This window comes from Myodes glareolus, chromosome 5 (assembly GCF_982192425.1).
Source record: "Myodes glareolus chromosome 5, mMyoGla1.1, whole genome shotgun sequence".
Taxonomy (NCBI): Eukaryota; Metazoa; Chordata; class Mammalia; order Rodentia; family Cricetidae; genus Myodes; species Myodes glareolus.
Genome location: NC_142030.1, coordinates 88,751,722 through 88,769,524, shown reverse-complemented (window position 1 = coordinate 88,769,524; position 17,803 = coordinate 88,751,722). Strand labels below are relative to the sequence as shown.

At 52.2% G+C, this 17,803-nt stretch overlaps 2 protein-coding genes across 2 annotated transcripts in view; one reads left to right on the top strand and one right to left on the bottom strand.

Annotated features, from left to right (window-relative positions):
• The window catches only part of Lmod1 (leiomodin 1), a 44,395-nt gene extending 34,552 nt beyond the window's left edge, over positions 1-9,843 (top strand). The window contains exons 2-3 of the mRNA XM_048430859.3: positions 5,540-7,042; positions 7,829-9,843. Of these exons, the coding sequence (XP_048286816.2) occupies positions 5,540-7,042; positions 7,829-7,855 (1,530 nt within the window). The 3' untranslated portion in view covers positions 7,856-9,843. The remainder of the gene's footprint in view (positions 1-5,539; positions 7,043-7,828) is intronic.
• A 3,675-nt stretch (positions 9,844-13,518) lies between these two features.
• Shisa4 (shisa family member 4) lies at positions 13,519-17,152 on the bottom strand. The gene is made up of 5 exons (XM_087906492.1): positions 16,981-17,152; positions 16,450-16,621; positions 15,271-15,404; positions 14,338-14,505; positions 13,519-14,032 (listed from the first exon to the last, which is right to left on the bottom strand). Exons 1-5 carry the CDS (start codon positions 17,051-17,053, stop codon positions 13,986-13,988), a joined length of 594 nt encoding a protein of 197 aa, XP_087762618.1. The 5' UTR covers positions 17,054-17,152; the 3' UTR covers positions 13,519-13,985.
• Between the last annotated feature and the right edge of the window lie 651 nt (positions 17,153-17,803).

Sequence of the window (17,803 nt, the reverse complement as noted above, 5' to 3'; positions counted from 1 at the left end):
TCAACACCAACATTACCAAGGCCTGGAAAGACTGTCCAGTGAAGACAGTATGGTGGACTCAGAGTCACTGGCCCAATCTGGAGCTTGGGCTGGGGCAATCTGGTTGCCTCCAGTTGGAAAGCTTTCTGGGACCCCTCAGATTCTAGACATGCAGTAAGAGTGGCATTGAAACTCTGAGTCAGGGTCACCTCAGATGTATGTGCTTTGGGGAAGAAACAAATGCGCCTGAACTAGAGACAGTGGGATCACAGCTGAGGAGGACGGTCATTACAGGCATCCCTGTTTCCAGAGAGGGCCATAAGCAAAGACCATTCCCTTCCAGACTTCCCATAAGCAACTCTTCAAACTAGCTCCTCACTCCTTATAGCTGTCTAGGGTCCAGGAGACGCCAGAGGAGTCTTCACCTGCTCAACATGAGATGAAGAAAGAGACGGCTAGGATAGGCTTAGCCTTAGTTAGCATAGAGCCCTTGGCTCTCGCCTTCAGTGAGCTCTTATGTCTATAGGACTTTCAAATAGATAAACTAGTCCTTTCCTCTCCCCTCCTCTCCCCTCCCCTCCCCTCCCCTCTCCTCCCCTCCTCTCCTCTCCTCTCCTCTCTTTGCTCCTGTTGGCACTAGAAATGAATTGGAGGCAGTGGGATCACAGCTGAGGATCCCTCTCCCCTCCCCTGGAGCCCCTCCCCTCCCCTCCCTTCTCTTTTCTTCTCTGTTGGCCCTGAAAATGTTGACGTGGTGACTTTTCTGTGACTTCACAGGAAGTAGCATCAAGAGGGTCTGGTCTGGTGATGAGGACAGTGCTGTGTTTTGTTCACTGAAGTCCCCAGGGCTTTTAGCAAATAGGACACCATCACATGACCATAGGCCTGGAGGAAACAGGTGAGTAGTTGCCTCTCACCTCTGACCCCAGGAGAGGTCCTGTCATGTGTCACAGGCCACCGGAGGTTCCCGCGGCCATCTTTCCACAGCATACTCTCCGCGTGACTCTGGACTCCAGACCCGTCCCGCTGGGCTTCCTGTAACCTTTAAGCTTTTCCCTGAGGGAACAATCATACTCCCTAGATCTCTCATCTGAAGGCTGCGGGACTTAGTCCTCTAGGTCTTTGTTACCTTTAACCTAAACTCCTTTTGCTATAAATGATGAAAGGTTAGGTAAGGTCTAGAGATAGCCAATGCCGGCAAAAACAACCTGTGGAGTCCATCAGGATACACAGCACCAATCCTAAAAACAAAAGCAAGCAGTCAGCCCAGACTCCCTCTCAGATAAGCACAGAGGAGGAGGCTTGGCGATGTGCAGGGAACTGGACTCTGCAAAATCCCAGGCCTGGGAGCAGTCTGTGCTCCTTCTCCTTTTAAGGCAAGGTCTGAGCTGCTAGGGCTGCACTTGCTCCGACACGCCACAGCCCCATTCATTCCTGGCTATTTGGAGGAAAGCAGTGATTAATCAACGTTTCCCCACCCCCACCCCCTGCCTGTTTTACATTTGGTTCTTTTTAAAGTGTTGGCACACCTCTTGTTAGATCCTAGTCAACCTAGACCCCAGCTCGGCGATATAACTGGAGGACTGGCAGCTGGTGCCGGATGAGGTCAAAGGGGAGAAGGTCGGGTTGTGAGGTCTGGGAAGAGAAAAGGTTAAAAACGTAGTGATAAAGTTTTGGTTGGGAGTTCTGAGTTGGAGCCTGGGACTGTAGGGGTGGGAGGTGGGGGTGATGGGTGAGGCTCTGTGGGTGGTGTGGCACTTGGGCCAGAAGCCCTGACCCTAATGGGAAAGGCTAGATGCTGTTGCAGTGACCAGATGGTTACAAATGAGGCAGTTGGGCCTGAGCCCGTTTTACCTTAGCCTGCCCAGTGCGGTTCGTCGTCACCTCTGTGGATCTCAGCCTCCTTCAAGCCAAACCTGAGAGCCAAGCGGTTTGGGCATTCTGGAGGGGTGGCTGAGCAGTGTGCAGTGGATGCACATCTGGGGAGCAGAGGAAGGAAGGAAGGAAGGAAGGAAGGAAGGAAGGAAGGAAGGAAGGAAGGAAGGAAGGAAGGAAGGAAGGGAGAGCTTTGCTCAAGACATGGCCCCACCCAGGGCTCTTCATCATGATTCTTCAATGAGAGGAAGGCATTATGCCACTGGTAAGATGGGAGTCGTGATTCCCAGGCTAATCTGAAGAGGGCTTTACAAAGGTCCCTGAAAGGAAAGCTGCCCCAGGTGAACTGACGGACCAAGCCCAGTTTCCTGGGAACCAGAGAGTACAAGGCCTCTCTGCCTCAGTTCCACCGACAGCTCCAGTGACACTCCGTACTGTAGTACCCTCTGGGCTTAAGGCTGAAAGGGGTGCAGTCCAAGGCCTTATCTTCCAGGCCTCAAACCCTTGCCTGCCTGTTGTGATTGTGGTAGAGGAGCCAAGGAACCCAGGGATGGTCCCTAGTACGATGCTTGTGACGTGGGTACGGACTGTTTCTGTAGGATCACCCTCTTCTCTTCCCCTCTGGGAAGGGTGGGGTAATGAAGGGCTGCATGGCCAGAGGGTACCAAGGAGTGTCGTTCTTCCAAACCGTGCCTTCCCTTCTTCCTGTACCCAGCTGGGCACACCTGAAAGAAAGGAGCCCTTCCTGGTCTCTTCATATTCAAAACGAGAAAGAACAACTGCAGGAAAGGCCCTCACACACATCCCTTAGCAGCCCAGGCTCTGGGCTCCTCACCCTAGGTGCTTGTCCACCAGCCTGTCTCATCAGAGGCAACTGGCCACTTCCTCCCCTCTCGGCCAGGAATGAGAAGCAAGCACTGTAGAAACTGATACAGAGTTGCAAGGCTGCTGAGTGGGTCTTGAGCTTTGGGGGTCATTGGGGGTCAAACGACCCTTTCACAGGGGTCATCTAAGACCATCAGAAAACACAGATGTTTATATTATGATTCATAACAGCAGCAAAATTATAGTTATAAAGTAGCGATGAAACTAACTTTATGTTTGGGGGTCACATCAACATGGGGAATTGTATTAAAGGGCCCCAGCATTAGGAAGGTTGAGAGCCACTGTTCGACAGGGAGAATGAGGGCTCTGTGGAGGTGGTGGGTGCCCTATGCTGCCTGGAACACTCAAGCCTCTGCTGCCTCTCCAAGGGACATCAACATCACAGAATCTGTAGTCACAGTGGAGTCTTGGAATCCTGGAGTCCACCGTGGCAGACTTCCCACGGTAGACTCCAGTGTTCTCCACAGAGAGGGACTTGTCCCTGGCAAAGTTCTAAAAAAAAAAAAAAAAAAAAAAAAAAAAAAAAGACAGGGTCTCATTATGTAGTCCTGGCTAGCCTGGAACTCATTATGTAGACCAGGCTGGCCTCAAATTCAGATTTGCCTGCCTATGCCTCCCTAGTACTGAAATTCAAGGCATGTGCCACCATGCTTGGCCCTCTCAAAGCTCTTTTTTTTTAAAGTTTTATTTATTATGTATACAGTGTTCTGTCTGCATGTGTGCCTGCTGACCAGAAGATGGCACCAGATCTCATTACAGTTGGTTGTGAGCCACCATGTGGTTGCTGGGAATTGAACTCAGGACCTCTGGAAGAACAGCCTGTGCTCTTAACCTCTGAACCATCTCTTCAGCCCCCCTCAAAGTTCTTACTAAACAATAAAGACAACAAAACTATGAACTGTTAAAGAAGACACACATTTGGGGCTGGAGAGACGGCTCAGCAGTTAAGAGCACTGACTGTTCTTCCAGAGGTCCTGAGTTCAATTCCCAGCAACCACATGGTGGCTCACTACCATCTATAATGAGATCTGGTGCACTCTTCTGGGGTGTAGGTATGCATGCAAGCAGAACACTGTACATAATAAATAAATAAAATAAATAAATAAATAAAAAAGACACACATTTGATGGAAAAGTACAGCTATTACATCTAGCTAATTAATTAGTTCCTTTTTATTTCAAGGATATATATACACACATGTGTATGTACATATGTGTGTATAGGCATATATATCCATTCAGTGGGAGAGAGAATAGATTTAGAAATATCCTTGGTTGATAAAATAAAATGTTAACAACATATGTTGATCATTCTGACTTTTTTTTTTGCAAATGTATTAGCTTCAGCTGAGGGTGTAGCTTGGTGATAAAAGCACTTACCTAGCATGCAAAAGGCCCTAGGTTTGATCCTTAGCAAAACACACACACACACACACACACACACACACACACACACACACACACACAATTCAGGGAGCAGGGCTGTATTAGAGTGAAGGACAGGAAACACTCATCATGAATGCAGAATAAATGCACGGGGTGCCCCACACTCAAGGAGTCAGATGACTGACATTTTCATATATTTAATTTATTATTAGTGTGTGTGTGAGTGCATATGCATGCGTACACGTGGTAAAAGAACAACTTTGGGGAACTGGTTTTCTTTATCATGGGACCTGGGGATCAAAAGCTTGCGTGGCAAGTACCTTTGCCTGCTGAGCCAGTTTGCTGGTTTCCTTAATGTATATTATAAAATAAAATTGAGTCTGGAGAAATGGCTCAGTAGTTAAGAGCACTTGGCCAGGCATAGTGGTACACACCTTTGTCTCCAGCTTGGGAAGCAGAGGCAGGTGGATCTCTATGGATCCAAGGCCAGTCTGGTTTCCATGGCAAGTTCCAGGCCAACTAAAGCTACATAGTGGGACCCTGTCTCAACATCCCACGCCCGCCCCTACCAAAAAAAAAAAAAAAAAAGGCCACTTGCTGTTCTTGCAAACGACCCAGGTTGAGTTCCCAGTATCCACATATATACTCACAATCATCTTTGACTCCAGTTCTAGGGGTCCAATGCCCTCTTCTGCCCTCTGCAAGAACTGCAGGCATACAAACATGTAGGCAAACACTCACACATTAAAAAAAGTAAATATATCTTTTACAAAATATTTTACTGTAATTTATGTGCACAGGCATTTTGCCTGCATGTCTATCTGGGTACCACTTACATGCCTGGTGCCCAAGCAGACCAGAGGAGGGCATCTGAAGTCACACATGGTTGTTAGCCTCCGTGTGGTGCTGGGAGCTGAACCTGGGTCTTCTGGAAAAGCAATCAGTGTTCTTAATCTCCAAGTCATCTCTCCAGCCCAACACATAAGTCTTAAGAAACAAACACGATCAAATCTATAACAATAAGTATTTAACATTGTAAACGAGACAGTGTTAGCATTTGTGGGTTTCTCCTTTGCCTCAGTTCACCATGTGTACGGCTGGAAGCTCAAAGTTGTTCAGCCATGACAGAAAAGGTCTAAGGATGCTCTGTGGAGGAGCCATGTTCTCTCTGCAGGTGTTCATTCGCACATGGCTCACCCCTGAGACCATGAGTCTGATGAGTCCGTTTGTTTTCTGAGGCCTGAGCCCAGTCCTGCCACTACAGAACTCAGCAGAGGCAGGCTGTCCGTCTTTCCCCCGTCCAGTGTCCTTCAGAGACTCAAGGGCACTTCCACAGCCTCCTCGGCTGGTCCCCCAGCCCCTCCCCGCCCCTGAAGCCAGCTCTGCATGTTTATTTTTCTTTTCTGAATTCTTAGGAAAGCAAGCAAGTGGGGAGGAAGACAGATGCCAAGAACGGAGAGGAAAAGGGCAGTGATGCCAGCAGGAAGGCCCTAGGCCCCAGACAGGACTCAGACCTGGGCAAAGAGCCCAAGAAGGGTGTTTTGAAGAAAAGTTTCTCCAGGGACCGAGAGGAGACTGACGGCAGAGGGGCTGAGAAGCCCAAGGAGGAGAAGGTCATCAGGGGCATTGACAAGGGCCGGGTCAAGGCTGCGGTGGACAGGAAGGAGGCTGGGAAGGATGGCAAAGAGGAGAGGACAGCAGCCCCGAAGAAGGAAGAAGACAAGACGGGGAGTATGAGGAACGCAGGCTTGAACAGAGAGAAAGACAAGAAGAGGGAGGAGGAGCCCAGCAAGAAAGAGGAAGAGAAGCAAATGGCAAAGAGCAGAGGCACAGTCTCCCAAAGGGAGGACGAGAGGCCCAAAAAGCCAAGTGAGGGCACAGAGAAGAGAGCCGAGGATGAGGGTGCGCTAAAAGGAAGTGGGGACAGAGACTCGAGAAAGGAGGAGGAAAAGGCTAAGAAGGAAGAGAACCGACCTGATAAGGACATCAAGGAAGAGAGCAAGACCAAAGCCTCAGAGAAGCCGGCCCCTAGTGGCCCCAGCAAGCCCTCTGAAGGGCCAGCCAGAGCAGAGGAGGAAGCAGCTCCCAGCATATTTGATGAACCTCTGGAGCGAGTAAAGAACAACGACCCAGAGATGACCGAGGTGAACGTCAACAACTCTGACTGCATCACCAATGAAATCCTGGTCCGCTTCACCGAGGCCTTGGAGTTCAACACCGTGGTCAAGGTGTTCGCCTTGGCCAATACTCGGGCCGACGACCATGTGGCCTTTGCCATTGCCATCATGCTTAAGGCCAATAAGACCATCACCAGCCTCAACCTGGACTCCAATCACATCACTGGCAAAGGCATCCTGGCCATCTTCCGGGCCCTCCTCCAGAACAACACGCTGACAGAGCTGCGTTTTCACAACCAGAGGCACATCTGTGGAGGCAAGACCGAGATGGAGATCGCCAAGCTGCTCAAGGAGAACACTACCCTGCTCAAGCTGGGCTACCATTTTGAGCTGGCTGGGCCCCGGATGACTGTCACCAATCTGCTTAGCCGCAACATGGACAAGCAGCGACAGAAACGGCTGCAAGAGCAAAAGCAGGCTCAGGAAGCCAGCGGAGAGAAGAAGGACCGGCTGGAGGTGCCCAAGGTTGGGGCTCTGGCCAAGGGCTCCCCCAAACCTTCACCCCAGCCATCTCCAAAGCCTGCTCCAAAGAACTCACCTAAGAAAGCAGGTGCTCCGGCAGCCCCGCCTCCCCCTCCCCCTCCGCTGGCCCCACCCCTTATCATGGAGAATCTCAAGAACTCACTGTCACCAGCTACCCAGAGGAAGATGGGAGACAAAGTGTTCCCTGCCCAGGAGAAGAACTCACGTGACCAGCTCCTGGCTGCCATCCGTTCCAGCAACCTTAAGCAGTTGAAGAAGGCAAGTGATGGTGGGCATGGCTGTGGGCCAGGACAGTTCTGGGCTTGTAGGAGAAAGGAGGGTGTAAGGGAACACAAGCTGAGGAGCCCACGTCCAGGCCACAGGGCCTCAGGTCGCTGCACCTCTCTCAGAGGCGAAGCCCCTTCCTTTAAGGCACTTCTGTTGGCCTCCCACTTCACATTCTTGCCTCTCTACCTATAATCAAACCTGCATTTCCCTAGAGATGGAGAAATAGCCTCTATATGCAAGGCTGCCACAGGCCCGGCCCGCAAGCTTTTCTTTCTCCATTTTTCTTTCAAACAAAAATAATTTTGGGTCTATTTTGTTTACTCTCAGGACCGACCCAAGTCCACAGACTAGTCTGTCCTAAAGGTCACCCCTTGGGAGAGTCTACTTTAAATGACCAGTGTCTTGGACACATGAATGTCTTGGAATCTCTTGATTTTCACATCCCTGTCTCCTTGGAAGTCTTACTTGAGTGACAGAGTCCAGAGTCATTTGTCTTCCTGACTGGACCCCCTAATCAGGACGTCCTGACTGAATAGTCTAATTAGGCTATCCTATTACCTCTTTATAATTTGTGACTAAAGACTAACCATAAAGAAGAACCCAACTGTAATCCGGAGGCTACTTGCTGACATCTGGTTTTTACAGAAAGGGAAAACGTTCCCTTGCTGTCAACACTCCACTCACCCACCCCACAGACACACACTGAGGGGTTTGGGTTGAACTCTAGGGTACCCTGTTGGGCTCCCTGAGCTAACCTGCCTCTGTTTTGCCTTACAGGTGGAGGTGCCCAAACTGCTTCAATAGGACCAGGCAGCTGGGCACCGGTGCCAATGCCATGACTGCCCAGACTCTTGTACCAGGGCTCCACCGACCCCTGCCACCCCACCCTGGCTGAGCTGTCGCAGTTGTCCCTGCTCACCGTGGGAGAGCGCGCGACCTGGGCCACGCTCGAGGGAAGACCCCTCGTCTCTTCTCACTTTCCTTTTCTTGTCTCCGAGGCTCTCCAAAAATTGCTTTGAAACCTGGAGCTGAAGTTCCTGGACAAGAGGAGTTCTTTAAGCACGTCACAGAGAAGATGGTACCATCATATCCCATGTAGCAGGCATGCCGCCAAAGGCTTCCAATGCAGAGAGGATGCCTCCCAGGGACCACACATCCACCCCAGCCTTACTGCCTCCAGGGCCAGGATTCAGGCCTCTGAGGAGCCCTTGGGGGAGAGCTGCTGGGCCAGTGGCACTCTATGGGGCAATGGTAGAGGATGGAGAGGGCATGGGGGTCCAAGGGCAGAGCAGGAGAGCTGAGGAGGCCACAAACCCCTTCATCTGCTGTGCCTAGGCAGCAGGCCTGGTTGGAGGTGCCTGACACCAAATGGAAGTGGAGAGACAGCAGCTGAACGGACATGAAGGGTTGATGCCAAAGCAGACGTTTTCTTCACATCACCTGCTGCTGTATAAATAGCTATATATCTGTTTTTCCATAAGATTTTGATAATATATACAAACCTTTAGCTGCGAGCGGCCATGCCTCACCTCTTTTCATGTGTTAATGGTTCTAATGTCCACCCCAGGTTCCCTAGACCCAAAAGCTCAGGGTCTCTGCCAAATCGTTCAAGGTCTTTGTGGACACCAACTGTGGAGCCTGTGCTGTATGCTGCAGAAAGGGCGGTATGGGGGAGCGCTTGAACTCCCGAGGAGACAACCTCCTGACCTGGTGTTCCAGGTCTGTTCCTCAGTCAGTCTGTCTGCCTCGTATCTATGCCCAGAACTGTTCTCAGGGGTGACAGGGCAGAGAGGCACACAGGGCCCAAGGATGGCTATATTAGGCACGTTCAGGGATGATCATTCTGGGACTCTTCATACCGTGGGCTCAGGGCCAGCTCCTCAACTCACAGCCGTTATAGGGCCAAGGAAGGCACAGTTAGAGAACCAGAGTGAGTGAGTGAGGACAACACCTGTGCCAGGGTGACTTCGGGCCAGCCTGCTCCAGCTGGAGGCAGAGCCACCACAGCCACCACTGTCCCGGTTAGGGGTGAAGCTCAGTGTTCACTCCTATGGCTAACATGGATGCCTCAGGTTCCACCCCCAACACTGTCCTCACAATAAGTCTCTTTCTGACTCTTACTGGCCTGAGGGAGCTGAGGTGCCATGAAACTGCCACCTTGGCTCTTGGTCACAGACAGGTTCGCTGCCTCCATTATTTTATTTTATTTTATTTTATTTATTTTTATTTTTAGCCTCAGTAGTGGAGAGCAAAGTGGTTGGAATATGGGTGGGGGATCCTACTTCCCTACAGAAGCAGAACAGCTGTTCTAGGACTGTCAACTCCTATCCCAGCGTCCACTCCGACCCCATTCCTCCCCAACCCATCCACTGCTTAAGTAATGGGTATTCCAGGGGAGGAGAGAAACCAGCTGGCTCTCGGCTCTCAAAGGGTGTGATTAGGAGCCAAGCCCACAAGCTTGCACCGGATGGGTACAGGGCACTAGCTAGATGCTTAAGGGTGCCTTCTGTTGATCTTTCAGCCAAGCCATGAAAGCCAATAGCGTCACTGTTGTACAGATAGAATTAGTAAGCAGAGCATGTGAACATGGCTAATAAGAGGCAGAACTGAGGTCTTCACTCCTTTCTGCCGCTGAAAAATGGACCGGTGATAGTGTTTTATAATGGCACTGAAGGCCAGACAGAACCAGCTAACCCAGCTGGTATTTTTTTTTATTCTCTATAGACCTCCCTAACCTTGAACTCAGATCTTGCCGCTGTGGCTGTGTGTATTAAAGGCGTGTGCTGAGCCAATCTCTAGCCTTAAAGTGTCCTTCAGAACCTTTCACCTTTGCAGTGTTTTTAATGGAAACATGACTTAGCTGATGGGGGACGCGAAGCGGGGCGCGGCGGGGGTGGTGGTGGTGGTGGTAGAGGAGTGGGTAGTCACGCCTTACCTCCTCCCAGAGACCTCTAAGCTTGGGATGATGTAATCATTTCTGAGTGCGTTAAAGCTGATTGTGGGAGCGCAGCGCCACCTCGAGGCAAACTGCGTCCCAGGCTTTTCTGCTCTTCAGAGCTGCCTAAAGCTTGGACCTAAGCTGGCGGCGGAGGACAGGGGAGAAGACCAGAGGGTGGGAAGGGACATTGGCCCCACTCTACGCGTCTGTCGGTGCAGCGCCGGGGCAGGAGCGAAGTGCGGAGCGGAAGCTTAAGCTCAGGATCTGCGGGATGCGCAGAAGCGTTCCTGCCTGCTCCACGTGTTCCGCGGTCCGCCTGTCGCACCCGAATCCGCAGTCACCTAGGCTGCCGCACTAGAACCCTCTATCTAAAACTGAGGAGGGCCTGAATAGAAAAGAGCTATCCATATCCAGTACCTACGTTTTACAAGGGAGAGGGAAAAAAAGCGGGGGGGGGGGGTCAAAGAGAGCAAATGATTCGTTCAAGTTAATGAATCCAGGTTCCCCTTGAGAATAGATCCACGGGAGAAGACACCTGACTTCAGCCTCTCCCAGCAGCTTCCTCCGCGTCGTCTTCCCTGTTCTTCCCGGGGTTCCATTCCATGTTTGCTGCCCCCAAACCAAGAAATCCTTCTCTTGCTCTCACTTCGCTCCACTTTCTCTTGCCAGGAGACGCCAAAGCCTAGGACATGGGTCTGTCTGGCACTGGCCATACGTGGGCACTGGAGGTTGCTGAGGCTCGCAGGAGCGCAAAGGGCTCCAGGTCTTGGGGCTGGGCTGAGGTTGAGAACTAAGACCTGGACATGGGTCACTCACTCAAGACCACGCTTTTCTGGAAAACCTAGGTCTCTTGTTCCCACCTGGAGGTGCGATCCAGCTGAAGGCAGCATGGAAGTCAGGTCCAGGACCAGGGGTACAACATCCATTGGGTGGCCGATCTTCCCCGAAAGCCTTCTCCCCTTCTGGAACTCCCTTCTCCAGCCCTCCATGCCTGGTCCTTTCCTTCATTTTCCCTTCCTTCTCTCTTGGCCAGAAGTGTCTGCTTGCCTAGGTGCCTCTCTTCTGCTAACTGCCATGCCTCCCTTTCTTACTTAACCTTTTCATCGGCTCCACTGTACCCCATGCTATCTTTGCCCTACTTTCCCAGCCCCCAACCCCCTCCCAATCCCTTGGAGCTCTGACACCCTCACCCCAGATGAATACCCACACCTGAACAGGTTCATGTTTGCCTGGGTTTGTGTGTGTTTCAGCTGAGGAGCAAGCCCAGGTCCTCACATTGGCAGTTATCGGCCAATGTTTTTGTTAAAACAAAACAAAACACCTCTCCTCTTCAACTACATCTCCTATACCAGCCCCTAGGCTGTTGAGTGTTTCCTCCTAGTCCAGTAAGACCCCACTTACATCGTTAGGGTCCCCTAGTTGGTTGTTTTATTTTTCGATACACCTGCCTTTGTCTCCCCAGCGCTGGGATTAAAGGCGTGCACCACCATGGCCGGGAAGTCAGTCCCCTAGTTCTTAAGGGTCACTGCCTGACCCTCCAGCAGCCCTGCTTGTCTTCCTGAGATGTCTGTTGGTTTTCAGGGGAGCTAAGAGATGGAAAAGGCAGGTACAGCCCCCTGGAGGTACGCTACCCTCCCTGAAAGAGCTCCAGGATGTGACAGGACTCCGCTGACTCCTCCCTCTCCCTACTCTGGAAAGTTTCTCCTTTCTTCTTAGAATTCATTTTCCCGTGCTTTGCTGTGTTCACGGGAGCAACTCCATCTGCAGCTCTGGCGGCTGTAAACCTGCCTCCCACCCTACACTACAAAGCAACTTGTCATTGGTCCCAGACTGTTGACTCAAGGACAGTGAATTCTGTTAGGGCCCTTAAACATTAACACCATTTCTCTCCAAGGTACAGGAATCTTATTCTGTACCTCTCACCTTAGCTTCCAGGCAAAGATTGTCTTCTTGCATGTTTTGGGTGGGTTTTTTGTTGTTGTTGTTGTTCTTGTTTATTTGTTTTGTTTTTGTTTTTCAAGACTTTCTCAGTAACTATGGAGTCAGTCCTAGAATTCACTGTGTAGACCGGTGAATTGGTCTTGAACTCACAGAGATCCGCCTGCCTCTGCCTCCCAAGTACTGGGATTAAAGGCGTGCACCACCACTGCCTGGCTAGTCTTCTCAAGTGTGACGGAAGAACTGCTGCACGTGCCAGCTCCATCTCTTTCCCCTACCCTCAAGGAGAAAGTGAATTTGTAGCCGTGGGCCTCGTACTGTCCCCGGTAGCATCAGCTATCCCTTTGTGACAAAGTTCATGTTCAGGGGGAAATTCATGTGCCTCTTGATTTCACTGAGGAAAGGAAAGCTGTGAGTTCACTCAGGAGCAGACCACTGTGCAAGGGAGTCTATGACCCAGGCCTCAAAGCTCCTGCCTTCTAGATTATGTAATAAGGGGTAATGCTCCCTGGGTATGTGGCTACAGAGGGCCCTGAGAACATGGTGGCCACAATGTTCCTACCTAAACCTAGAGGGGTGCTGGAAGCCAGAAGCCAGAGGCTACATTGGGCTAGATTTCCTGAGAGTGGTTGAAGAAAAAAAAAAAAAAAAAGAAGGCTGAATTTAGAGAACTAGGAGAAGGGAACGCTGGGTAAGCTGACATTCTCCCTACTTGGATCAAAAGTCTTAAAACCGTTTTGGGATGTCTCTCATGTTATGCCTGAGGCCCCAGTCCCATTCCCAGTATTGCTAAGCTTCAATATTATGGAATTCTCTTTCCTGCATTTGTCACCAGATGTCTTGAGAGCAGAGCATAAAGACTGTGACCTCAAGTGTCAGAACAAAGGAACACTGGCAGACAGTGCTGGATACCCACTGCCACCCTCAGGTCCCTCTTTAGGTAGCCTTCACAACCCTTGTATTTTTGGTTGGGAGCCTAGCGTTTAACGGCTGAGCCATCTCTCCAGCGCTAGCCTTCACATCCTGACACTTTACCCTGGGTTCCTGGTATGGGCCTGAAGGACCTGACACCTTAACACCCATGAGGATCAGGCAGCTAACAACAGCACCTTACACCAGTCTGTTGGGTGGTCACATCTCTCCACTTGGCCCCTAGCCCTGGGCCTCTGGTCAGGAAGGAAGGACAGAGTCAGCGTTTCAATTCCATTGCATCATCTTTCTGACAACTATCATCCCCATACAGATGAAGGCACTTGGGTTTGGGGACGTTCAGAGGCATGCTCAAGGTCAGACAGTGGTGAGACCCAAATCTAAGTGTGCTTGGATGGACAGGTGCCTTTCTATATCTGGTAGTGCCTCAGCCTGAAATGCTGGTGAGTACCCTCTTTCTCACAGCCACAAATCCATCTCACTTTGGAAAACAGCCCAGGGATCCTCAGGGGTTCTGCCTGGGATGGGGATGATGGTGGAGCACTCCCCCCACTGGTGCTGCCCTCCCATGCTGTGGGATGTGGATCAGGCGGCAGTCTGGGTTTGGTGGAAGGAGGCAGGGCTAAGAGAGGGGTGAATGGGGCCAATGATTCCACTGACATGAGTTACATCATTACAGTTTTAATCCTGCAGGCCTGAGCTCCGGCCAGTGGGGCAGCCAGAGGGAAGTGCTGTGGCCAGCCATTGATAGAGCCCCCACTGTCTCCACCTCAGCCCCAAGAGGGCAAATAAGAGGGGCCCAACCTTTCTGATTGGGATCCTGGGAGCAGAGGGACTGCTGAAAACAGAGACTGTGACCCAGGCTCTCACCTTACTCTGTCTCCCAGTAAAAATAGCTCATGAACCCCAAGCCCTCCCTACCCACCCCTCATTTATGGCCTGGCTCCAACTCAGCTCACGTTCCACTTCTCTGGGGCTCTGTCCCCAGGACGGTTCAAGACTTGGCTTGACCTGGGGCCTGGTGACTAGAAGACCCATGCCCACCCCCAGGGCTGGATGCAAGTACAGAATGGGGAATCTCCCAAAAAACGGCATCATGGAGGGGGCAGCAGAACCACAGCTGTCTCTTCAGGCTCCCGGGTAAGAGGGCTGTGGTGGCATATAGGGGGGAGGGGCTGAAAACCAAGGAGACAGGAGGAGGGTCAGTGGGGCACAGGCGCACCCCCCCCCTTCATGGTGTGCAGGTTCCATGGGAGGAGATGCCTACAAGTTTCCAAGGAGAAATGGAAGGAGCCTGGGAAAGGGACTCTAGCAGTGAGAGAGGCAGGTAAGGCCCTGGAGATGGGGTTGGGGATTTAGCTCAGTGGAAGAGCGCGTTTGCCTAACAAACACAAGGCCCTTGATTCTCGGTCCTCAGCTTGAGGGGTGGGGGAGGGAGGGAGAAAGGTCCTGGAACAAGGATTCCAGGCTGCACACTTACCTGCAGGGTTGTAGATTGGGGGCCCAGCTGGGTAGAGAGGATACTGGGGAGCAGGTCCACTAGGTGGGTACATGAAACCAGGTTGTGGAGGTACAGGACCAGCTTTGGGGTCCGGAGGGTATTGGTATACTGGCTGCATTGGGATGCCTGTCATTGGAATCTCCTGGCCTAAAAGAGAGACAAGAATCAGCATTTTAAACACCCAGCTCCCATGGAAACCTCCCCCTGTCCAGGAAACCAAGGTAAGCACCCTGGCAACTGCCAGGCAGGCTTCTAGGTAACCAGTTGTGGCCTTTGCTTGCCCAGAGCTGAATAGAGAGCTCTGTATGTGGCTATGCAGGTCAGTCTGTGTTGACCAAGTTTGTTCCCCTGGGCAGGTTTCAGAGCCGTCAGAAGGCAGAGTCTAGCATGGGGAACGTCCCCGTTGGGTAGAAAATGGGCAGCTCCAGAGGCTGGTGTCTTGTAACACAGCACAGCTGTCACTAAGAGGGTCCTCCTCCAGTCCTCCCCTCCCACACTCATCGTCCATATGGTGCCACTGTTTCCAAGTTTATCAGGCTTGAGCAGTTACATGCAACACTCAACTACACATCCAAAGTCCTGGAACGCACCCAGTTAATGTCCACTACCACAGACCCCACCCCATATGCTCAGCCACAGGCATGCTTATACCTGCTGCCCACTTACCATCAACAGGTACACTCCTGGGAATGACTGAATGCGCATGTGCACGCATACACAAGAGCACAACACGTGTTCCCATACGTTCCTGGACACGGGCCAGTGCTCACTTGCACACGTTTCTGGGTGGCATGTGCAGGCACACAGAAACACTCACTACTAGAGAATTCACCAACCCTCGACCCCTTTGGTGCCCTTTCCAGCAGTCAGCCCAGCCCATCTCAGGCTCACCTTGCCTGGTGCTGCGCATACCTTCAAATGGACTCTGGAGCTGCTGGCGCCTTCGGTATAGGTAGCAACAGGAACAGAGGAAGCAGCAGATGGTGGTGGCAACCACAGCAACAAAGAGGATTACAGCAGAGGCGATGCCTGCTATGGTCTTGGGACTTGAGACAAAAAACAGGTCCTCTCACCTTCCAACCCTCAGAGAGGAAGTCCTCACAGTGCTGCCGCCAACTCCTGGTCAGCAGGCAACCACAGCATGCTAAGACTTGGGGTTCCTTGCGAGATTGATTCTGCCTACCTTGTTAGTAGAGTTTAAGAGACCTCTACTTCCCAGGAGGCTATGCTCTTTGGCTGGCTAGCGTAAAGCATGCTGGGATTTGTAGTGTGCCCACCTACTCCTGGTTTCACATCTACACATTAATTGGTTAGGTTTAGCCTCAAAGGAGCCTTTGAAATAACGTAGGGTCATTATTACCAAATCTCATTGGACATTTCCCCTTATCTATGTTTTATATGTTTGCAGCTCCCTTAAAAAAAAGTTTGAAACCACTAATTTGGGGGCTAGGAGTGTCACTTAAAGAGAAGCAATGTTGGCAGTAATAAGGACCTAAACCCAACCTCAGCACTGAGCTGGGTCGGGTGGTGGGGAGGGGAGGGTAACAAAACCTTTAATTTGGGCAACTCTGTTTTTGTTCTGTTTTTGTTTATCTGTTTTTTGTTTTTTGTTTTTTTGAGACAGTTTCACTTTGTAGCCCAGACTGGTCTGGAACTCATGTTGATCCTCCTGCCTCAGTCACCCGAATGCTGGGATTATAGGTGTGAGCCACCAGGACTGGCTAACAACTTCCATATTCTTTAAAAGGTAACTGATCCAGAGAGGACAAGTGTCTCAGCAAAATCACACTGCTAGTAAGAAACTGGCCTGGGAACTAAACCCAAGTCTTCTTCCTGCCCTCTTGCCAGAGCTCCTTCAAAGCCGCTCTGCAGTTTTGAGTATTAACCCGGTACACTCCCTCCCAGGATCTGCCAGGATACAGGAAGCTTCTGAAAACAGCCCAGGCAAGCCCATGGTAACTAACACCAACCAACCAGCTCTCTGTCACCATTTGGAGTCTTGGTGACTCCTTCAGCTAAGAATGTGGAGGTGGGCACTGGAGGCAGCGGGAGGCCTCTTGAGAGAGGGTGGCCTGGGAGTCCACAGCCCACCTGAAGGCCAGGCAGTGTTTCTGCTGTCGCTCGGTGATGAGTAAGGTCAGGTCCCTGCAGCAGTACCGCTGGTAGCAGGTCCCGCAGCAGAAGGTGAAGAACTCGCAGTCAAATCCCGGATGCCAGGAGCCATTCCGGTCCAGATACCACAAGCAGTCTTCATTCGCTAGCGCTGCGGGCAGGGGTTTGGGTGCCCAGTGGACACCAGTCCAGTTTAGTTCTGGCCACCCTCAACCCCACTGCCTTGGGAAGCTGAATGCTCACTTTTGTTTCCAGCCTGAGGGGCTCGGCCTCGAAACTCTAGAAACCCCCCTCTTTCTGAAGCTGAACCCCGCGCCTGGGGTCAGGTTCCCACTGCCTGACCTCCCAGCGCCCTTTCTTCCTGCTCCAGGGGCACCTGAGAAGTGTCTGGGGCGCATGGACAGCCGGAGGACATCCCGAGGATAGTCTCCAGGGACACAGCCCGGTCCCTTTAACCCCTCCCCGATCCCGCCCCACCTCTCTCATCCCGTGTGGCTCCCCATCCCTTACCCAGAGGAGTCCCCAGCACCAGCAGGACGACGGCAGCCAGCGGCGCGGCCCCGCGGGGCACCGCGGGCGGCATGGCAGGAGGGGGCTGGGCGCGGCCAGGACGGCCTGAAAAAGGGGCCGCAGGACAAAGCTGGACGAAGCCGGCCGGCGGGAGCTGCAGCACCGCCCAGCCCGCGGACAGGCTCTGGCTTCTCTCCCGCCTCCTCGGGGCGGGACTAACGCCCCGCCCGCAGTAACCCTGCCCAGGCCCCGCCCAGGGGTCTGCCCACCAGCGACGCCCACCCAGCCTCTGTACCAGTTGGGCGCCCCTCACCCCAGGAAACAGCCCTGCTCTCCCTGTTCCCGACAGTGCAATGACCCCTCCAGTCTGAGCCCTTAAGGGCACAGCCAACAGCTGGGCACTGCGGTCAGTGCGGGCCCGGCGCCCGCCCCTCTCCTGAGACCAATCATTATCCCAGACCCCAGAAACTGATCCTGGTGCCACCTCCTAAAGTCCAGCTCATGGACCAACCCTGGAGGGACATGGGCCGCACCTTCCCTTGTGTGGAATCTCCTTTGCTGTAGTGTCCAGTCTTGGATGTCCTGCAGCGGGAGGAGAGGGGCAGAGTTACCCTGCCCCCATTCCTAGAAACAGGCACCCATTGAGAGAAAGTTCAGAGCGGCTTTGTCCCTGTCGGTGCCCACAGGCCTGGGCCCTGGCAGCTGCACTGGCTCCCTGAGATGGCTCCTTCCCCCTCTGAATGGACAGCTCTCACTCCTCACCAGTAGGGATGGCCCGAGCCACTTGGGACCCATCCTGTTAAACACTTTACAGTGGAAACCT